This window comes from Marmota monax, unplaced genomic scaffold (genome assembly GCF_021218885.2).
Source record: "Marmota monax isolate L192 unplaced genomic scaffold, Marmota_monax_Labrador192_F-V1.1 WCK01_AAM20220418_F8-fsc00007, whole genome shotgun sequence".
In the NCBI taxonomy this organism is placed as follows: Eukaryota; Metazoa; Chordata; class Mammalia; order Rodentia; family Sciuridae; genus Marmota; species Marmota monax.
The window spans coordinates 12,436,449-12,460,966 of record NW_026692781.1 but is presented as its reverse complement, the minus strand read 5'-3'; the positions used below and the strand labels follow the sequence as shown (position 1 = coordinate 12,460,966).

The window sequence follows — 24,518 nt, the reverse complement described above, 5'->3', positions numbered from 1 at the left end:
CTCCCCTTGGTGCCAGTGTTAAAGAGCATCAGGCTGCAAGGCCAAGAATCTGAGTTCTAGAATTGGGAGTGTAGTTTGGTGGTAGAGTAAGGCCCTGGGTTCAATCCCCAGCACAAAAAAGTAACAAATAATTAGAAACAAATAAACAAACAAAAAAACCTTGGGTCTAAGAGTCCACACTTTTACACCCTCCTGTTAAAAGCCAATCAAATGTTTCCTCTTTCTCAAGACACGTTGCGTTCATCTGTGGTACTTCATTTTTTAAAAATGAGTTTTAAACATTTACAAATCATAATATTTCAGACTTTAAGAATCCAAATTTTCTGAAAGACTATGAGATCTGGTGACCCTGGGTTTGCCAAGTGAAGGATGTCTGTCTTTATTATCCCATAGTCCCATAGCTGGGGACTATGACAAACCCAGTTGATTCTAAGGGCCATTCAGTTATAAAGTAACCATTGAACTAGCAAACACTCTAAGAGCTCATATTCTAGAGTTCAGGCATGACATTCTGGACCACAGTGTATCCTTTTAACAATTCAGCAGAGGCAGCAGCTCCTAAGGTGGGAAGAGGCTCCCATACCCACTGAGCAGCTGCTGCAATCCTGCACACAATGCAGGGAGGCAAAATCTCTCAGCATAACCTCCCTCAGAAAGTTGGATGTGTGGTCCATGAATCAAGGCAGGCTCTCTATAGGATGCCTCATCCCAAACTAACTTGGGAAGATGCTTTCCAAAATGATTTGTTCTATCAGAAATCATGTTTACAGACTACATAAAAAAGAGCTGAACAGGAATGGCCAATGGAATTCATCTCAGAGAAGATGGCTTTGCTGGCCCAAGTAGGTATGTGGTAGCTGCCCCAAATCTGCAGAATGCTTGAGAGGAGCCCATGAATCAGAGGAAAGGGTTCATAATCAGTTCCTGATGTGAGCCACAGGAAGGGAGGCAGCTGAGTCCTTACTGTCTATTCCCATACCCGCTTCTCCCATATCCACATCTCCAGATGTGGCCAACATTGCTTCATTCTACCATCAGAGACAAGGAGATGCTCCTGACCTTTGAAAAGCCCTCCAAAACCAGCACCATGCCTCTATGCTACCTAAGCCCAATGCACAACTACCTTATCCACACCCCCAAATGAACCCGAGACTACTATCTCTTCTTCATCTTCCTGGTCATCCCTAAAGACTGAACTGTATACCTTAGAGAAACATACTGCTGGTGTCCACTTGGTGACATTAAGAACTCTTGAAAGGATCTTTAACAACCTAAGAAGTGGTTTTCTACTTGTAGATAATTCTATCAGAAACTGTAATTCATCTGGTCAAAACTTAATTAGATATAGCGTTTTTTAAAAAAAATGTTTTTGATGAGACAATTTCAGGCTGCATGGAATATCATGTTTTTGGACAAGATAAGTGCCGGTAGCTGCCGCAGTCTGGCTGCAGCAGAATAACCAGGGGGGTGACGAATAACTTGTGTACGTTGATACAGCAGGAGTGGAAGCCGTTTATTGCAGGACAGGAGCAGTATTTATACATTCCACACAGCTTATCTAATTAACATAAACTAGATACATCAGTCAACCAATCAGGAATCTCCACACTTAATGGCTCGCTTTTGTTACTTCTCAAACCACTCCCTCTGGCATTTTGCCAGGCACCATCCAGACTTGTTTACGAACTCTAACATTCCCCTGGCAAAATGCCAGGTGTTATTTTTACTTGTTTACAGACTCTAACAGGTAGCATTATCACATTATCCAGAGTGCCAAGTGGAAGGCTTTGGCACCCCTTTCTCACTACTGAATTAAAACTGAACAAGTGAGTTTTGTTATAAATAATATTTAAATGACAAGAGAAAATAGTAAGTTCTTATAAAAAGTCTAGAAAGTGTGACTTTCTGCTGTCACCAGACAGGTAGATAACCACTCTATTCCATAAAATGATAGCTTTTTGCTAATTCCTTTTTAAAAGTTTTAAATAATCAAAATTAAATCATTAAAAGAACAATTCTCTATATAAGTGGGAACACATTCATTAGAGATTTCTTTGTTCTTGAGAGATTTCAGCTATATTTAAGACATTTCTATTTTTAGTGGCTTCATCTGTGGATAGTATCTATAAAAGAATCGAGTTTTTATTTCTGGCTAGATCTTATTTGAAGGCTAGTATTTAACTTCCATTTTTTTGTGTGTGTGCACGCGTATGTGTGATGAATGGAAATATTTAATAACAAGTATAAATGTTTTCTTTTTTTTCCTAACTAAATTCAGAATATAATAACAGCATGTCTCTGTGGAACCATGGACACGGATTTCTATCAGAGTGGCTTTCCTTTCTTCTTTAGGAGTTTAATTGGAGAGGAGGAAAAAAGGGATAAGATAGAAAAGGCAAGAAGTTAAAAGCGTATTTCTTACACATAAATGCAGTATCTCTGAACAAATAATTCCATTTGCTCTAATGCAATATTCCTAAACCTAGCAAAAGAAATAGAAATAGCTGTCAAGCTGACAAAGAGGCAAAGTATAAAATCAGAGCAAACAAAATTCTCTTTATTTCAATTATAAATTCTGACCATGATGTTCTAAATAAGTGTGTAAGAAAAGAAAAACCCATTTCTGTACAAGATAGGGTCTTCTGTGCTCTATGTTCCATTATGTAAAAATTCCTGCCTCTATGCCTAGTAGATGAGTTATACCTTAAGAAAACTGAATAACTTTCTGAAAATTGAAGATTTTTTTTTTGAAATTTCAATTTATATTTATTTTCTGTTTAAAAGTCTCAAATATTCCTAGGTTTACTTAAAACAGAAATAGAAGCAAAGGCCCTGATGTGATCATGTCAGTACTTGACTTAGGTCAGATATACAAGCATCTTTGGATTAAAGAAGTTGTAAAAATACTTTTAATACAGTAACAATAAATAAAAATAGAAATCTAATATAATGTAATAATAGCCTGAGCCTTTTCATTAAAAAAATAGAGAAATATTTCCTTTCTCAAGGGTATACTGTATAGGTGTACATATATGTGCATATGTGTGGGTAAGTGCAAGGGGGTGATGGTGGTGACAGTGAGGGCATGCAGAAATGCTTTAGAACTTAAGCCATCAAACAAAGAATTTGAACAAATCCTGGCCAAGGCAATGTGTATTTAAAACAAAGTTCTGCTACAAATCAGTGCCCAGGAAGTCCTTCTTTTCTCAAAGGAGCTGAAACAGTGAGGTGCTTTACCATCTAGATGGGATGTGAAAGATTTGTTCTGTATATACTAATACAAAAACACGACAAGGGTGTGCTAGTCCTACAACAAGATACAAATGGGCAAGAACATAGGGAAGTGGATGTTGGTGCCCCACCCAGATCCCTTTGTTAGGCCAGGGAACCCACACCGCTGCTGCTGTGAGCTGGGATAACAGCTATTTATTTCTATGGGGGATTGATATTTAACCAAGTTGAGGTCTTTATCCCTGAGAAATTATGCTAATTATCAGAGAATATTACTACCTACTTCAATGAGTTGGTGGCTAATGAAAGAATATATGTTCTACTCCAGTACCTCCTACAAAATAGGTGTTCAATTAATATTAGCCGCCTTTCCCAGTGTCTCATATTTATTTTTGTCTTTCCTTCCTTTATGCTAATTATTTTTTTCCTTTCTTTTTGCTAATTATGAGAGTGGTGATGTTTCAAAGAGATATATGAATTATATTTACCAAGTATGCATTCTCTAATTGCTGTCTGAATGGAAGTCACTTTTTATTTCCAAATTATTTTTTATGGTTTGATAACTCCCCTCTTTCTTTAGCTTAGAGGTTTACTCCTCTCTGATTGAACAAACTTTGTAACTTGTAATGTCTTTAAAATATAAAGTGGTAGAAATATATATGCAATAACACTAGGGTAGTAATGTGTTCTTTTCTTAAAGGGTTATTTAATATAGAAAAAGCAAAGTGGAAGGATTGGCTATACTATATCTAGAAGTTGACCATATTTAGAGCTAAATGCTATTTTTATATCTGAATTCCAAATCTGAATGCATTCTATTTTCAGCTTTCTTTTTTTTTTTTTTTTTGGCTTTATTTTATTTATTTATTTTTTTAAATCAAAATTCTCTAACAGCTTTATTTTCATATGTATATATACATATTTAAAATTTTTTTATTAAAAAGTAATATATGTATAGGGTGCAGTGTGATGTTTTTTTTGTTTTTTTTTATTTTATTTTTTATTTTTTTTTATTTTTTTTTATTTTTTATTGTTGGCTGTTCAAAACATTACATAGTTCTTGATATATCATATTTCACAATTTGATTCAAGTGGGTTATGAGCTCCCATTTTTACCCCATATACAGATTGCAGAATCACATCAGTTACACATCCATTGATTTACATATTGCCATACTAGTGTCTGTTGTGTTCTGCTGCCTTTCCTATCCTCTACTATCCCCCCTCCCCTCCCCTCCCCTCCCCTCTTCTCTCTCTGCTCCCTCTATATAAGGGGGACAAACGAATGTCAGCTTTCTTGATAAGGGAGCCAGTTCAATGAACTTCTTAGGGAGCGGTGGGGAGGAATAGATGCTATTTCCTCAAATGGTTTTTGCATTTTAGACATAAATGAATTTAGATGTTTTTCTAGTCTGAGAGAAAGCAGGCTGAAGGGGGAGGGACTCTAGCTCCCACAAAACAGAAAAGGTCTTAATATCTGCAAAGTCCTCCCAGAGCCTCCTGCTAGGAAGGCCAGACATGGAAAGGAAAACAGATCTCAGAATGTGCCACAGCCCCTCCATGTAGGGACTGTTTTACCTTGAAAATCCCCGTACAGCTGGAGAGCACTGGTTGTAGAGTTGGGCAAATATAACTCTGAATTCCTGCTCTGCTATTTAAGAGTTTTTCTTTTCTTTCCTTCCTTTATTTATAACTTTGGGCAAGTTACTAACTCAGTTTCTGTATTTGTAAAATGTAACACCTATCGACATTGCCTGAAGCTGTTGATAAGAATTACATTAAATGGGATAATGTATCTAAGCACTTAGCATAGTGCCTGGTGTGCAGTATGTGGGCTATCATGGTAACTGTTGTGATTATTGCTGGACCCTGTGATTTTTTCTTTTTTCTTTTTGTCATTAGCTCAGCACAAATATATTTCCTTCTCTCCCCAACAGGGAATAGCAATAATTTCTCTTTCCTTCTTCTCTTAAAGAGAATTTTGAACCTTTGTAGGCAACCCTGCAAATCCAAGGAATATATATTTTCCTCTACTTTCTCCTAACCGAAAGCAGAGATTGTACTGCGGACAGAAAGAAAAGGAAGGGATACCCTGTAATAGCTGTCACAGCCACCTCTGGGTGAGTCAGGTGTAAAAGTCATTCACAGTTCATTTGGTCCCAGCATCAGGCCATCTGAGTAAGGAACCACATATCATCACTGACCTTGGAGAGGGGGATGGGCTCCGGTTCTAGCAACTGCCGACTTACAGAGGGCTCGGTGCTAGAGGACGCTGTTCTCTCCAAGATGTGGATACTCTGAAAGTGAATAGAAATATAGCTCAGTTAGACCACTCATTCTTCATATTTGTGGGCCTGGGTGTGAAAACACACACCTCACAGTGCAAACAATAAGTGATGTTCTAAGTGGCAATTATCTTAGAGACCAAAGGTAACCACAAACATCAGAAAAATGTGTTTGCGCAGGATTCTGTCTTCTCCTCATGGACCTACTGCTGAACTTCTGCTGCAATGCTGGTTTTAATCTTAGGCATTCAGAGTATGAAAAAACTTGAAATCACACACAGTAACGAGGACATCTGACATATGAGCAACTTTATGAGAATGGCACATTTACCACTCAGACTAATTAGTCTCACATTGAAATATTTGCCCTTCTCTCCAACAGAAAATGGCAACAGACTAAGAAAAAGGTCTAAGTTGAAAAGTCCAGAGCCTCAATATTCTTTTGTGCCTAGAGTTTCTTATAAAAAATGCAAGGGAAGAAAATAGTTTATAATAAAAGTAGATGCTTTTACAAAGCCTATAAAGAACATCTAGATTGGCAAAAGAAACTTAAATTACTAAAACAATATTCCACAAGAAAAACAGGCAAGGTACGTGAACAGGCAAATCATGTGGAATGTTTGAAACGATGTTTAGCCCCAGAAGTATTAAAAAATATGAAAACCAAAATATCAGCTTTTATTTTTTCTTACTAGATTCAAGAATGGACTAGGTTTGAAAGAAAGGGAATATTAACTGGGTTTGGTTTCCCTAAAGAGGGCCTTTGGAAAAAGAAGTATATGCCTCATTGGTCTAGCACTCCCCCAGATGCCTTTTTATTTTTTTGAGACGGAGTCTCATTATGTTGCCCTGTTGGGACTGACTATAGGCATGTGCCACTGTGCCTGGTTCAAGGTCTTTACCCTAAAGAAATAAATAGAGAACTATGCAAAGAATAGGTACGTTTACAAAAGCCTTATTTATTAGAGTAGAAAAATCTAATTGATATGGGAATAGTAGAGACTTAAAAGGAAATACCAAAATGGCAATATGGACCTATGTTTACTGATAAGGAAAAAATAACCTTGATGTCTGTCGCTGAAAAATCAAGCCGCATCTAGTATGTGGAATATGATGATTTTGTATATATTACAATTTAAATTTATTCCAGAATGCTAGTGGTAGCTGAACAAAGGTGGCAGGATTACAGATGATTTTAAATTTTTCTCAATAGCTTTCAGGTTAAAAAGTCTTTTTAAAAAACATGTACTACTTGTATATTTGGGGAAAAAATAAGCACTTTCTTTGGGAGGGACAGATCTGAAAGGAACCAGAGAAACTCCATGAATATTCATTCAGTTTAGGCTGAAAATGAAATGTGACATTATCACTTTGGTAATTACACCTCACTGTTTCAATGAACAGGACTTATATTTTGTTTTATCAAAGTCTCCATTTTTGGATTATCACAGGAAAGATTTTAGATTAATATTTGCTTTTTTTCATGAAGAAAACTTTGACAAAAGCCAAATTATCCTAATTTCTTTATAATCTTCAAGATTTTGGTTAATTTTATTACCTTGAAAATAAGAGGCTATACATTTTATGTATCCTACCTTCGTGTACTTGTTAAAACATTTATTAGGAAGAAAATAAGTGATGTGAAAGGTTGAAGAATTGTTCCTCTTTCTCTCATTTGTGCAGAAGCAGAAAAAATAAGAGGTATTTTGAGACCAGATATTAGGAAGAATTCCTAATCTGACAGTCATAGCATCCAAGGACAATTAGCTGAGACTCTGATCTTTCCATTTCCAGGTTTACTTGAATTATGAAAGAGAAACTTAAAATATGGCTGAGTATTCATATTTGTGTGGATGTCTTTCATGGAAGAGTCAAAAACAAAGATGTGCTGTGAGTGATAAACTGGGGATTTGTTCAGATCTTGGACAGATACTATTTTCTTTTAATTTATTTATTTTATTCCAATTTGTTATATATGACAGTAGAATGCATTACACTTGATATAACACATATAGAGCACAATTTTTCATATCTCAAAGTATATTCATACCATTCGTGTCTTCCTACATGTAATTAGGTTAATGATGTCCATCTTATTCCACCATCTTTTCTACCCCCATCTCGCTCCCTCCCCCTCCCACCCCTTTACTCTAGAGTTCACATAATCCTCCCATGCTCTCCCTCCTAACCCCACTACGAATCAGCCTCCTTATATCAGAGAAAACTTTCGGCATTTGGTTTTTTGGGGTTGGCTAACTTCACTTAGCATTATATTCTCCAACTCCATCCATTTACCTGCAAATGCCATGATTTTATTCTCTTTCATTGCTAAATAATATTCCATTGTGTATATATACCACAGTTTGTTTATCCATTCATCAGCTGAAGGGCATCTAGGTTGGTTCCACAGTTTAGCTATTGTGAATTGTGCTGCAATAGACATTGATGTGGCTGTGTCCCTGCAGTATGCTGTTTTTAAGTCTTTTGGTTATGGACCGAGGAGAGGGATAGCTGGGTTAAATGATGGTTCCTTTCCCAGTTTTCCAAGGATTCTCCATACTGCTTTCCAGACTGGCTGCATCAACTTGCAGTCCCACCAGCAATGTATGAGTGTACCTTTTCCCCCACATTTTCACCAACACTTCCATTTTTTTTTTTAAATCAAGAGTTAGAACTATTTATAAGTCTACACACATTTAGTAGCAAGTTCACTCACTTTCTAATAGATCACCAACAAAATTCCAGTAAAATAAATATAATAAATCAAAAGATCTGACAATGTCAGTGAAATGAGCCATTCATTCATTCATTCACTCATTTGTTCATTTAATAATCAGTCATTACTGGTACTGCGGTGCACTGAGCCAGACACAGATGACAGGGTGACAGAGAACTAAGATGAGAGAACTGTTCTTGTGATGCTTATGTTCTAGAAAGAGTCTTCTCAGACAAAAGACCAAATAATGCTAAACATATTTTTATAAACCATGCATTCACCCTGTCCTACATGGCTACTGCTTTAGCTCATTTTAGTTTTTCCAGATGGTATGTTTGGTCTGAGCTTCTCATTAAGGATTCTTTCCTTTCCCATACTTGTAGGTTGCTGGGCAATAAAACACACTTATATCACCAATTCACCTCCCTCTTCAACTCCCTTGCCCCGCACCCCTGACACACACACACACACACACACACACACACACAAAGTAAGAAAAGCAAAACTGGACCTTAGCAACTACGTAGTCAGGGAATTAAGGATTAACTTAAGCAATTTGGCCGGGGGTGGGGGTGGGAAACGTGGGGGACAAAGTCCCCTAATTTCCAAATCAAGACACAGACATAGAAATCAAATTTGTATATTTGAAATGTGATAAATGTGAATCCTACATCTATAGATGCTGGGGAATTCTTAAAATGTTGCCAAAATGTTGCAGATCAGAAGGGTTAATAACCATGTTAACCAGGACTGATATCTGCAAGATAGGTACCCCAGTACCTAGCACAAAGCACACAAGATTACTTTCTTCTCCACTTGAATATGCAAAATAGTTTATATTATGGAAGGAAAGAAGAGGTGTATTCATTTCAAATACAGTATAATACAGTGCATATTAAGACTGAGTGAAAAATATAAGCCCCACATGTTCATTTGCCAAAGCATAGAGAATCTAAAAACATTTACTGAACTATAATAAAGTGAATTAGTATTTTTATTAACAAACGTATGTATGTATATATATTAAAGCACAATTTATAAAACTACCAGCTGATTCTCATTATTGTAACAAACAGCTTCTAAAAAACCTCCAGTATTATAACAAACCAATAGCTCTTCCATAAATTTGTCAGTCTTATATTTGTATACTATTAGAATTGAATCATCATTATCTATCTAATAATAATAATAATAATAATAATAATAATAATAATACCAACCAATTGCCTTGAATGGCTTAAAACTCATGGTTCTTTAAACTAAATACATATATCTAAAGCTATGTAATCACATACTTGGCTGCTCATTATTTTAAATGAAATACCTAAGTAGATGAAAGCTGTGTTTTTTAAAAATTTTATTTTATTTTTTATGTCATTGATGGACCTTTATTTATTTATATGCAGTGCTGAGAATCAAACCCAGTGCCTCACACATACTAGGCAAGTGCTTTGCCACTGAGCCACAAACCCAGCCCTTGAATGTTGTATTTTTAATATCAGCAGCTATAAAGAAAAGTTAATATACGGAGTCTCAAACACCATTCAGACTGGTGCCCTCAGAGGAGGGACCGGCTCACCTTCATTGCGGTACCCCATCTCTTTTACCCACAACACATCCAGACAAGACTCTTCCCACTGTATGTTATGTAGCTCAGTGTACAGCCCTTGCTTAGCAAGTGCAAGGTCCTGGGTTTGATCCCCAGCACCACAAAAAAAGAAAAAGGAAAATTGTTAACCTTTTTGGTGTTTTCTGATTAATCTGTGGAGAACAATCTCCTAACATCATTAATACATGATTAGACATGAAACTACTGTCTAGCTTATTTTGACATTATAAAAATTAGCATAGCTCCTATTGGATAAAAATTTTGAAAACATTTAAAGAACACAACTTTTAAAAATGAAAAATCTAGTGGATTAACCACAGAGCACTTATTTAATTTATAGCTCTGACTGGTCAATGGGGAACAAGTCACATAAGAATTTGCAACATCTACAGTTAAAAAATTAGTTCTTTGCATATGGCTTCCTTTAAGATAATAATTTGTACTGTAAGTTTTTTGTGCTTTTTGTCACAAGATGGCTATTTTCATATTCCTTCACAGTGACTTGGAAACACATGCCATCACCTTGAAGGTGTTATACACGTTATATAAGCAAGTTAAATAAGGGGTTACATAAACACAGTCATTATTCTTTTAAAATCAAATTTCCTTTAAGTACTACAATTATAACTTAATTTTCAGGTCAGTTTTTAAAGGAACCTAGACCACACAGACAAGGTGGAAGTACTTACCCACCCTTTGTTCCCCTTGCTCAGAGGAAATTGATGCATATTTAGCTCAGATGAGGAGTCTAGAACACATACTTTACTGCAGCTCTGTAACTTGATGAAAGTATATCCCCTGGGTTAGCGTCTGCTGGTCTCAAAGCTCCTGAGTAGCGGGTGGAAATCTGCCAACATAATTGTAGTCCTGCTTCCTCAGTATCAGACCCTTAGTGATAGCTGAGCGGTTCAGTTGCAGAGGAACATGACTCCAGAAGATATGCTGAACAGGGCTTCTTGTCATTTATTTACTTTGATTTCATTTTAGAGGTATAAAGGAATTGCTAGAAATATTTTAGGCTGTGGCTACAAGTTTCTATATAGACTCACTTTTCATACAAGTTTAGGACAGTAAGAAAATTGGACTACTGCTCTGTGAATGTTAACTTCACCAATACTGTTCACCTGTCTTATACGAGCTGCTTTTATGTTCACAAATTACACAAAATATTTTCAAAGAAAAGTATCTGAAATACTTTAGAAACTTCTAAAGTAATTTTTTCAAGCTTTTGGTTATTAGGCTTGTCTTTCTTCTAGTTACAGCTAATTTTAACACAGCAATACTATTTCAGTGATACTATTAAGCTTCATAGGATACTGGTGATAGTGATGATAGCAGTTAGTATTTATTCAGTACTTTATCCCTGCCTCTATGCTTTACATGGACTATTTCATAACATCTCCATATCCAGCTGTTGAACAGTGACAGTTAAGTATATTTCATGGCTGATTGAACCATGAGGCATAGAGAAGCTAAGGGAGCACAAAGTCGGTAAGTGAATGTCAGTCAAGATTTCATTCTAAAGTCCAAGCTTTCAAATATTGTCTTCTACTGAAATCAACACTAAGGTAAATTGACAAAAAACCACAGCAATTTCATATAGGTCCTCAACACTAAATGAATACATCACCAGGCACACCCTACCACAACCTTCTCTGGGTATGGAGAGGTAGAAACGAGTAAAACAAAAAGGAAAAGATTATAGAACCCTTAAAGTATTTTAACACCCAAAGTTAATTTTCTTTTTCTTTTTTTTTTTTTTTGTTAACTTTGAGTTACCTTGAGGTTAATTTTCAGTTTCTAATTTTCAAGAACTAAGAGTAAATCATCTAGCTTTTACCTTAGGGATACAGTACACAATGTACAGAAAGGAATTAAGATTCTCAGTCACACAGACCAGCATACCAAATCTCATTTTATTTACTATGTGATTTAGACAAACTGTTAACCTCTTTCATTCTCAGTGTCCTCTGTCTATAAAATGGGGATAAAATAGCTCCCTTATAAGTCATTGCAAGTCACAGAGTGGGCACTCAGTGTATGTACAGTATTGCTTAGAGGCTGGTAGATAGCAGACACTCGATGAAGGGTACCTACTATCCATCTGTCAATACTATATGAATAAATGTCTAGAAACCTTACATATTCCTATTGCCACAGAAAGATGCCTATAAACACTCTACAAGGAGCCCTTTTGCAAGGGGTGAATCCACACACTACTTGGCCATCTCTTTATCCAGTCAACCCAGTACCTGTGATCAGCGCCACCTTGTGAACTACACATCAGAATTTACTGAAAGAGCTGTCAATGTGAGTGGAGACAGATGTACCAGGTACACACAAATGGGAAAGCAATGGCAGCGGTGGCAACAGGATTCTGCATTCATCTGAACAGCTGTGGTGGAGGATGCATAGGAGATGTATGCTGTTGTCTTAATAAATCCATTCAAGAATTATTTTTCTTTGCAATAGCATAAAATATTAAAATCATTGAACCTAAAAGGCCACGGCTAGAAAGGTAGTAATCCAACTATTCACTCTATAACAATAATCTTGCCTTCACTGAAAGACAGCAGAGGAGCAATAACTGTAAGCTTCCATATAAGATCTGCTAAAATTAAAGTAGAAAATTATAGAATTATTAGATAGAGAAAGTCTACATAGCACACCTGGGAAAAACTGAAGGGAAAAAACAAAGTAATCAAAGTCTTGATTCTTCTTGCACAGAAATGGGAAGGTTATAACAAACCAACGTGCATAGCTCCATATTTATTGGTCTCTTTTTGGAAAACTTTCCTTATAAAAAATACCATTTGAATTCATTAAGGGCTCCATTAATAGCTGTGAAATAATGCAGTGATCTTGAATATGAAGGAGTAGAAATAAATAGCTTTTTGATTCCCATGGTTGTTTTTAGGCAGAATCAGAACCAGAACTAACTGGTAAACTCATTCCTTATACTGTATTTTTAAAACCTGACAGCAAACACAACCAATGGAAACCAGAGCAACACAAATTACAAATAGCAAATAATGTGCACAAATATTAGTCCCTTTCAGGAGCAAAGGCTATAGAACACATAGAGTTAATTTAAAAGGCTGGAGAACAGTCCCTGTGAGTTGAAAAGAATATTAAATATAATTTGTGATTTTCCACAAGAATTTCACAATTACCCAGAATACAAAAAGATTTTCAGCATAATAATCATTCACAACATTTTGCTAACAATACAAGCAAGAAAAATCTGTTAACCTTTATGTATGTACATTTGAGGCAGAATCAGACTATTTTAATCCCCCTTGCAAACTCAGAGCATGTACATGTATGGTATGTCTTATGTACTCATAAATATTTGATGAATGACAGAATGAATACATATTTGCTGTAATATCTACAGTGTCTAAGTTCCTGCTCAGGCATGATTCAATGACCATGAGATTAGATGCAAGTTGTAAAGAGTACAAAGGTGGCCCAGCCGATGCCTCAGCACCTCAAAGGGGTTTTAGAAACTTGTGCCAAGGTCTTGTGTGGCATGTACTTCATATTCAGTTAACTTTTTACCTTATACTTGTGAAGTTAGGGCTTTTCACTTTATTTATTCTATTTCAAATATTGTTTCAAAGACACACACAAAATTAAATTGACAAATACAACCTTAAAAGTCACATATACATATTCACTGCAGAAATTTTGGGGGGTAAACAGTAAAAAATAAGAACTTAAAATCATCTTCAATAAAGCAATAAACTCAATATCTTGGTATATTTTCTTTCATCTTTTTTTGAACACATAAACACTCAATTCTTTTTTAAAAAAGATTTATTTTTTAGTTTTAGGTTGACACAATATCTTTATTTTATATTTATGTGGTGCTGAGGATCGAACCCAATGCCTTATGCATACTAGACAAGCACTCTACCACTGAGCCACAACTCCAACCCCATAAACACTCAATTCTTAAAAATAAAATTGGAATTATACTATTTTTCAATTTAATGAATTAAAAAAAAATTAACAATATATAATTTTCCCCATAGCATTAAATAGTCTTCAAAAACCTTCTAGCAGCTATGCAATATTTCACTGAGCAGTTATGATAGAGGTTATTTAAATATCTCTGTTGAACATTAGACAACTTCTAATTTTTTACTACTATAAGACTACTTTGATAAACATTTCCACACAGAAATATTTACATGTGTCTTTAATTATGTTCTAGAATATAATTTTTAGAGGCTGATTTACTTGTTTGATGTATGATATTACTTTATTAAAGACTTTAGACACATATTGCTAAATCTCCCTTCAAAAAAGCAAAATCAATTAAAATGCTTAGCAGTTGCACATGAACTGCTCATTTCCCTGAAACCACACCAATTCTGGTTATAATAAATTTTACAAAATCAGATCTTTATTTGGATTTGAGGTAAAGAAGTCTGGCACTTGACATATGAAATACACAATATTCTAAGAAGTTTCCCTTTAGTTGTATGAGAGTATTTCACAGTCTAGGAGGAAAGTAAAATTTTCTATTTGTTTCAGTTAAAAATAAAATTTTAAAAAAAGTAGTTTTATAGACTTTTGGTCCTATAATGTTTTTATAATCCTAATGAAGCACCTACAAATGTATTCTGTAAAAGCAATATTTCCAAACCCCAGTGAATAACGGTCTCCTGGGCCCTTCTGTAATGAAGATTCTCAGGCCTCATCAACAACCTACAGAATGAGAGACCCTCTGGGGTTCATTATCAGATTTTACTGTGGTTCCATCCACTTGGTGTTATGCCTGAGCATCTAATAGGCACTATTAATCTTGAATCCAAGAAACAGATTTGTTCCTATAAAAATGCTCCTCCAAACTAACCTAGTACAAGGTAAAGAACTGATACAGGCAAGCCCAGAGAGCCAAAGGGAAAGCAATGAATAGATTCTCATGCCAGAATGATGCAATGAGCATCTTAGTGCCAGGTGGCAAATTTCTTTCCAGTGGTCTCAATTTCAGCACATTCGACATGCACTGAACACATACTGTAAACACCAAGCGATAGGGATCCTCAAATGATAGGGAAAACAAAGAAAGCTGTGGGGTGCTCATTGCCTTTAATGAAAAAGGGTTATAGAAGTTTTCAGTAAACAAATGATCAACACTTCTCATTCCAAAAGCAATACATGTAGTAAAAAACACAGAAAATTCAGAAAAGCACAGATAACATAAAATTCACATATGATACCAACACTCCATGATAATTATAAACATTTTGGTCTACATGCCATTTGGTTTGTAATTTCCCAGGTCAATGAGCTTGTGAAAAATCACTATCATTGCTATGGGAAAAATGAGGAGGCAAACATAACTCAGAAGTGATTGACAAATGCTGACTTATGAAGTTCACTTACAAGTACACAGAAGGCTCTCCCCTGGACATCAAACTTGACTAGGTTTACAACAGATCAACCAATGGAAAGCCCAAGAATAGGAGCTCCAAAAACAGGGCTCCAGGGAACAAATTCTATCTTCACTGCTCAGTAGCTATGGGCAAGATATTTCACCTCTTTTGGCTATAGTTTAGTTCTCTGAAAAAGGTGCAGATAGTGCCAGCTTTTCATAGTGAGTGTTAATGAAATATTAGATGTTGCTGGTATTGTACTATCAGCTTGTTCATGAACATTGCCATTTAATATTTAGACTTCTCAGAATACCCAATTTGAAAAATGCATCTAAATCACAAAATTTCACAGTGTGAAATTTTGCCATCAAATTGTTATTTTCTTATTGACATTGATTCCAAGTCCTAAAATGTTAGTTCCATGGAATAGATAGGATCTCAAAAAGATTAAACTGAAATCAGAAGCAACTCAAGAACTTAAAAATACTTGGAACCAAAAGATTTAGATTTTCAGATCAGGTCAGTATTTTTATGACAGCTGAGTTCAGGGTCAACCTGCGAACATGCAGGTCCACTGGAATTCTATATAGTGTGAAGAATTTAAGTTCTATTGCTCCTCACCAATAAGATTGGAGGTGATTTAAATTGGAGGTTAGGTATCAAATCAAAGATGCTTGAATTTTTTTCTCTAAAAATTAGAACCTGTTTTTAATTTGAGAGAACATTATATTTCACACAATGCAAAGATGGAAATAAGTTTCAGATTCAGCAGAGAGAGACCCTGTTTCAGAGCAGCAATTTGGTAATTTCATTTAACAAAGCTATTTGAAGATGATGCTCCGGGGGCATCATCCCACTCAGTTCACAGATATGCTGAGAGATATATTTAAACTGTTTGTCATAAAAACTTGTCATGAAAATCTTGTTCATAAAGTATAGATGGTAACAAGGAACATTTTTTACTCTCTGGTTTTCTAGGCACCATTTCTCTTATAATGCAAGTGGCATGTACAGAAGATGCTGCTGTTATCAGACCAGGTGATCCTGTTAGCAGTCAGGTTACGCCAGCCCACAGTCCCATGGAATCCCTTCTTGGGATGGCCTTCACATGCTATCGGTGGGCATTAACTGAATAGGCCACTGTTGGTTTTGAAATGAGTTGCTCTTGATCAGATATAGGAAAAATTTTGGATACCCACTTACTCAAAATCTTCTGTAATTGTTAAGGACTGATCATGATACTGGATTAAAAACTGGCAAGAAGATTAATCATCAGTCTCTAATTTATAATTTTTTTCCTTAAAAGATACTTTATTTTATGATCTCTGAGCTTCAGCAAACTCTAAATAATTATAAAGAATGGCTGGCATTTCTCTTTTGATTTATGCAACAAAAAGACTGACTCAAGGATTTATAAGACCTAAACTGGTAGCACTGTGATAATTCACTCAGAGTAGGCGCCATCATCTAGAAATTATGCATTCCAATCCCTACATTCATAGAGCCACTGCATCTGATTTTCTGGTATGTCTCAATAATAATACAAAAAATAATAATTGCTTCAAATGCAAGTCTTGTTTTTGAAAATGCAAATTTTTGGACCTGAACTCAGAACTCCTGAAACTGTCTTCACAGGGTGATCTCAGGCATTATATTTCTAAAAAAATTCTCCAAAATATGAAAGTATAAAAATAATCATAAAAACAAAATGCAGTCAAGGGGTCACAAACATAATGACCCTATTATAAACCATTACCATAAAATAAGTACCATGATTGACTAGGCAACAATAACCCCAGTTTTAAAAATAGATTACCTCCCGCTCTTACCAATATTCTTCACATATGTGCAGAATGCTCCCAAATCTTTGCTTTTGTCTGACACCATTTCCTTCACACACCTCAGTCATTTTCCCCCCACCCCCCACCCACACACACTGTCAGGCAGGTGGAAGGGTCTGAGCTATCAGCTCCCTTCTGTGACCTGGGGATAAGCCTTCTACTCCCCCAATCCAGCACTGTGGATTCTCTGCTCTACCACTTTCCCTTCTTGCTGTCATCTCTTGATTGCATGATAATTCCTCCACAGCTATCCAGGCATCTGGAGCCTGGTTTATAATCTCCCCTCCATGCCAACTCTTCATTCACTTATTCAAATTTATATTGAGCTGACCATATGCATGCTCACCATACACACAGCATGAGTACAAGGGGCTAGGGATACGTTATTGAATAAAGAAAACCTTGTTTTCGTGGAACTTACTTACATTCTCAAGACAGGGAATAGAGGAAGTGGATACAGACATAAACAGAGAAAGAAATATATAACCAGAGATATACCATACCAGTGGTGATTAGTGCTTTGAGTAAAATGAACTCAGCAAAGTAGATAGTGAGTGATGACGACATTTAGGGATAGCAGGGCAGGCTACCCAAAGAGAGTACATTTGAAAACTTGCTTAAGTGTATGGGCAAGCCAGGGATGGCTGGAGGAAAACCTAGCTAGGATAAGGGGAGCAAAAAATGCAAAGGCCCTGAGGTGGGAACATGTTTGGCATATCTGAGGAGCATATTGGAGAGAGCCATCTGAAGGGGAACATGGGAGGAGATGGGAATCAGAGTTAGGCAGAACCAGGTTATAAATGACAACAGTCAACAATTCAGTTATTATTTGGAGACAGATGGGAAGTCACTGGAGGCTTTGTACAGAGAAGTAGTTTGATCTGACTTAACATTTTGAAGGGAATATTCTGCTCCATAAAAAATGATCTGTAGATTGGGCAAGGGTAGAAGCAGGGAGACCAGGTAGAAAACTACAGCAATAGTACAGGTGAAAAATGATGGTGGCTCAGAGCAGGGTGGTAGGGGAGGTGGTGGTATGGAGCAGTAAGAATCTGGGTATATCCTGAAGATAAAATCTATAGGATTTGCTGGTGGTTTGGAAGCAGATTGTGAAATACATAAACAAAGGATGATTCCTGGGCTTGGGGGCACACCAACTGAAAGAACAGAGTTGTTATTTATTGAGAGTGAAAACTGGAAAGGAGCAGACAGGAGAGGAAAACTAAGAGTTTAATCTTAGACATTAAGTGTGAGATGTCTTCTTAACACCCAAGTGGAGATTTCCCTGGATAAGTTAAATATTACCATGATGGATCTACTGACATCCAGGATCAGGGTTCACAAGTCCAAATGTTTTATGGACCCAGGTAGTCAACATAAATAAGCATTGAAATCAATAAGGACAGGTGAGGACTGTGGCCTATCAGAAAGTAAATGCCCCCTCTAAACCCAAAGCCACTACTGATGCAGCCCAGTCTTGTACTGGCCATTAAGGATATGGGCTGCAGGCCCTTAGGTCTTCCAAATTTTTTTATTGATTCTTTTTAGTTATATAAACATTAGGATTCATTTTGACATAATTATGAAAGTATAAAATGTAATTTGCTCTAATTCAGTCCCCAGTACTTCCTCTTGCCCTCTCCTCCCCCCTACCCATGTCCTTCTGTTCATTCTACTGATCTTTCTGCTATTTATTTTAGTTTTTAGTAGCAAGAAAAATCTGGATTTTTAACAACCAAATCTTAGAGGAAAAAAAGGTTTTATAATCTACTAAATTCTAGAAGAGTTCAATTAAAGAAAGGTCTTACTTCAGCACTTATCATTGTTCTTAATTTTTTAATGCACATTACAAAAGAGATTTTGTTTAGTGTTTTTCAATCTACTTGACAGGAGAACTCTTCATACCTCAGAAGGGATGTGACTTGGTAATGACTTTGGGGAATGCTGGCTTAAGGGTAAGTACTAGAGGTCTAATCAGCTCCTTCATAACCGCTTTGAAGATTTCATGGTGTATATATTTATTGTGGCTTGTAAGTCATTTGATCACACACACAATTTTGTTAGATGTCCTAACATCTATGTTTAGACTTGAGTAAACCATAGTGGAACAATTACTGACATCTTCTAGCTTGTTAAATGCTAAGTGGAGTCTTGACCCTATCACTGGTGAAGAAACATTTAGTGAAATCACAGGAGCACTGAGTCACTTCATGACCCAACTTCTCTCCCTTTTTCCTCTGCTGTGTTAAGTAACTTAGTGGCAGGAAGGATAGCCAACCACTACTGTGCACAGATGTTCTTTGTTTTATTTATCCATGAGGAAGGAAGAAGAGAGGACAAATAAATCTGGAATGGAAATTTTGCAATAAAAAGACAAGGCTAACATTGTTGCAGGTCTTTAAAAATATCCTCCAGAGTATATTAAAACATTTGAGGTGCAGGGCTGGGGATACAGCTCAGTGGTAGAGCACATGCCTAGCACATACAAAGCTCTGGATTCAGTTCCCAGCACCACCACCCCCACACACAGACACACACACACAGACACACACACACACACACACACACAGATTGAGGTGCAAAAAAAGCTTGTCTCTGAAGAATAAGAGTACATAAGCTATAAAAAAAAGCTCCCAACAACTGAGGAGATCAATACATAAAAAGATGTGTAAACAATACAAAAATGTCAAATGTCGTGAAAAGGTTCTATGGAAGTTCAGAAAAGGGAGAAGGTAATGTGAGTTTGAGTGGCAAGTGGAAGTATCACATGAGCTGGTCCTTGATGCAGAGGGAGGCATCAAGCAGCCAGAAGGGCAGTGGGAATTCCATGAAGGAAGGACATGGCAGAGATGGAGATGGAACAGGCTCAAGAACCATGAGGAGACAAAATTGTGCTGGTTAGGGGGAAAATGGGATATAAGACTGGACCAGATCACGGTGGTCATGGGATACTTGTATAGGTAACTGTATAAATAATTATATATTTGAACATGAACCTGCATTATTCATGAAATGTGAAATGATAAGATCAAGAGGGGGATGGTGAGGCAAGAATGCTCTCAGACCCTGGGAAGGCGTGATGAGTCTGGGCTCAGGAGCTGACAGTGGGAACAGAAGGAAATGGTGATATTATAGAGGAAGAAATGATCAGTGGGAGAAGCAAAGGAGAAAGATACGGCATTGATCCACAGCACATCACAGGATCACTTGGAGCTCAGTAAGTTCATTCTGAGTTTTAGGTAGTGATTGAGGCAGGGAAAGAAAAACAGAACTATAATTATTCTTATTATTCTCCTCCTTGGGGAAAATGGGCAGATACAAAACAGGAGTCAGGAAGGAACCAGAAGAGAAAGTATTTGAGAGAGTTTCCAACTGCTGAGATAAACAGGAAAGAAAGTAAATTTTCTCCTTAAAAAAAAAAAAAAAAAACAACAAACAACTATTTGCACACTGTCTCTTGTCTAAAGTGAGGATAATAAATTAGGGGCTATTTCTTTCCCATCCCATCCTCAAACCTTCCACTCACAAGCACTCAGGAGTCACACATTCCATGTTTGTGCTCCCTTTGGCAGACCAAAGTCTTGGTTCTTCCTCCTGTTTTGTATGGTGACCCTGGAGCAGGTGCAACAGGCAGATCAACAACAGCAGCCATCAGTCTTTTCCATTTACAAGGTCTCCAGGGTGAGCTGCATCAATTATTTTCTTCCTGTAGCAGCCAGGAAGATCATGCTGCTTAAAAAGCCTCTTAGTGTATATGACAAGGACAAGGGAAAAATGGAGAAGGCATAACAAAAAGAACAGGGTGAAGGGTAGACTGCATTTGCAAACCTAGAAAACATCTTAATATGCAGTGGCTATTTAATATACAAGTGTTTTCAATTCATGATACTCTAACTTTCTTTGGCTCTACAAATGCAGTGTAATAACTAATATAACTATGTGTAATCACAGATTCAGTTAATGGTACAATTGCTTCTAAGTAACAGAATACAGGTGTCCTCTGAGCTCAGCAACAAAAGACACCACTGTCATAAATGCCCCAAGACTCTGTAGTAGAAATAGCTGCCTTAGCACTTCTGAAAGATATAAAGAATCTCCAATGCTTACAGTTTCTCCTGGAACTTCTTGCTAGACATGGAAGGAGGAGTGCTGGGAGGGTTTGAGACTGACAGCTACTTTAATAACACCCCCACATGCATTCCCACTATCTAGAGGAATGAATTCACATCTGAACTGGTTATACAAAATCCACCTATACAACGGACTATCAGTAACTGATACAGACACTTCTAGAAAATATGCTTTGAACATGTAAATTGGGGTGGGGATTAGAGATTCTGCAAGAATATTCACTAACTGAAAGTTGTCCTGATGGAAAGTTTTCATAAAATGTTAACTTGAATTTCTAGTTACACAACTAAAATACTCTCACAAGACAATAATGGAAAATATTTATTCTCGGATCTGTGCCAGCTAAAACAACACTGTTGTGACAATGAACAGAATTCATATGATCAATCCCCATAAAACCCTGGCAGCAGAAAAGTCATGAAAATAGTAATGAAATGACTCTGTAAATAAAAATAACTTAAGTAATTGCCTCAAATGGGACAAAGGATGTTTTCTACCATAATCAAGCAAGGACAGTTTTCTTTCTCTGTTGTCTTTAAAAACTGTTGCATTCTCATTGACTGATATTACAATTTCACTTGTAACCAAATTCCTGAATCTACCAGATTCCACAGAATACCAAACAGAGGTTAGAACTTGGCAGACAGTGAGAGCTTTAGAGAAAGAGGTCCTCTGTGGGTTCATAGAGCCTCTTCCACCTTCAAGAATGAAGAAAGAGAGCAAATATCAAGATCTCTGTGAAGGTATAGACAACAAGAAGACAACAGAGGGCCTCCTAGGGGCTCTGTAGTCTGCATTCTAAAAAAACGGTCTTAAATGACAAAAAGTAAGAGGAGGAGCTTCATGACATCATCAGACGTATTCATAGAAAACAATGAGTTTCTTGTAGAATGAAAGACTTCACAAAAAATTTGGAATTAATCAGCAATCCCATCCAATCCTAAGGATAGTATACTTGTATAAAACAACAAAATGCACTTTCTAGTCTTCTCTTACCTGCCTACTGTCCCTCTGGGAGGATGTTGAAGAGGAGGCACTTCTATGGGTTGGAGTGGATGTTTTATGAGCAGGCGACACACCCTTCTCGTCTGAACTCATCGCTGCAGTTAGAGTCTAGTTACTTGAGATCATCCCAATCTTCCTTCAGATTCACAAAAAAGCAGGTGATTTTTCAGCTTCATTCCATTTCATGAAGCACGGCTGACTAGGAGACAGCAGGAAAATACTGAGGTTGTCCAAACCACCTGAAAGCACAACAAAGTTTCATTAAGTAATTTTAAAAAATAAATTTAAATCACTACAATTAGTAAAAATATTCTGTATTAGTAAGAAGAAGAACTTTGACATAATAGGAAATAGGATTTTAAGGTGGAGGATAAAAGTGTTCATTGTAATGAAGGCCTGTCAACAAGGAAATGGGAATAAATTATTCTGCTAAAGTCGCATTCTTCCATTCTCTTTAAGGCAGATTATAATTTTTATATTCTAGACCCTACTGCCAAAGTACACCAGCTTCTTCCTCAGTAATTTTAATGACCTTTACCCAAAAGATTATAATAGCTCAGTCCATTTTGTGTTTTGCTTAGTTTGGCCATATCATATATGTCACAGTTAAATCCAACACAAAACAGTCATTTATAAAGGGGTTGATACATTATGTGCCTACTCTGATTCAGCATTTGTGAAAGACAAATGCACATTATATAGTTTGAATGTTAAATGTCTCTCAAAAGCACATGTGTCACAGGTTTTGGTCCTCAGGATGGCACTAGAGGAGATGGTAGAACCTGTAGGAGGTGGGGCCTCATGAGAGATCCTTAGGTCATTGCAGACACGTCCTTCTTCTTTCTCTTTTGCTTCCTGACCATGAGGTTAAGCACTTTGTTCAGCCATATGCATCCCCACCAGAGGATTAAAAGCAATAGGTCTGACTGATCGTGGATGGGAACCTAACATCATGAGCCCAAACAAACCTTTTTCATTTATAGGTTAAGTTTCTCGTGTACTTTGTTTTAATGATGGGAAAATGACTAACACAACACACATCCACAGATATTTGTACTTCAAAACTACAGCATGGCTACCTGTGACTCTCAAACAAATTGCTCACAAGTATCTACAGATTGAAATCAGAGCTGAGATTCAAAGGATGAGTTAAGTAGGTGCCTGGTTGTCCAGCATGGCACAATCAAGGAATGAGTGGTTGCCAGTGTGGTTACAGCACACTGATATGATGGTGATGTGATGGTCAATGACAGGCAAAGGTCAGTCCTGCAGGGCCCTGGAGGCCTTAGTGGCTGTTATGATCTGAGTATGTCCCCCAAAGTGCCTGTGTTGGACCTAATCCCCAAGGCAACAGTACTGAAAGGTGGTACCTAAAAGGAGGTATTCAGGACATGAGGACTCTGTTGTCATGAATGGATTTAATGGCACTATGAAAAGGGTTTGTGGGAATGGGTCCTTTTATTTATTTATTTATTTAGCTCTTGTATTGTGAGGACATGACATTTTCCCTTCCAGAGGACACAATGTTCAAGGTGCCATCTTGGAAGCAGAGAGACTGGGTCCTAACCTGCCAGTACCTTATTCTTGGACTTTCCAGCCTCTGGGGCAGTGAAAAAGAAATCTGTGTTCTTTATAAGTTACCCAGTTATGGTTACTCTGTTATTGCAATGCCAATGGACAAAAATATCAGCATTTTTTAAAAATATTTTTTTTAGTTGTAGATGGACACAATGACTTTATTTTATTTATTTATTTTTACGTGGTGCTGAGGATTGAACCCACTGCCTCACACATATAAGGCAAGTGAGCTATCACTGAGGAACAACCCTAGTCCCAACATCAGCATTTTAAGTACCATAAACATAAGCAGCATAAGGGGTATGGCATATCCAGATTTATGCTAGTAAAAGGTTACTTTGGCAACCATAAGGAAAATGAAATTGGGGAAGTCTCAAACCAAGAGATTATAGATTAGAGTAGCTGAAGGAAACCCAACACTGAGTCCTTCACACTGTGACTGATAGGGCAGAGGGGAAAGGGAGGGTCCAATTACTGTCACGTTACTGGTATCCTAAGCAAGAAATAGTCAAAAGAAATATAGGATTGACAGGAAAGCCAAGAGTATGCTTTCAGGCATGCTGAGTTTGAGACATCACGAAGGGCTTCAAACGGAGATGAATACCTGGAAACATAGGTCTACAGTTCAGAGAAATCTAGGCTGGAGACATAAATGTTTAACAGATCATGTTCATGATACAAATATATCCAGTGATTTATGTGTAAACATGTACATTATTCATGTGCAAATAAATT

The 24,518-nt window shown here is 36.8% G+C and overlaps 1 protein-coding gene across 21 annotated transcripts in view; it reads right to left on the bottom strand.

The window, feature by feature from the left end:
- Positions 1–24,518, bottom strand: part of Osbpl6 (oxysterol binding protein like 6) — a 201,431-nt gene that overhangs the window by 54,312 nt on the left and 122,601 nt on the right. For 19 of the 21 annotated variants that reach the window (XM_058580229.1, XM_058580224.1, XM_058580225.1 and 16 more), the window contains 2 exons: positions 22,197–22,444; positions 5,436–5,528 (listed from right to left, as the gene is read on the bottom strand). In XM_058580229.1, the coding sequence (XP_058436212.1) occupies positions 5,436–5,528; positions 22,197–22,298 (195 nt within the window). In that variant the 5' untranslated portion in view covers positions 22,299–22,444. Of the gene's footprint in view, positions 1–5,435; positions 5,529–10,530; positions 11,098–22,196; positions 22,445–24,518 lie in introns of those variants that run through there. The other 2 variants (XM_058580232.1, XM_046447291.2) reach the window with 2 other exon arrangements.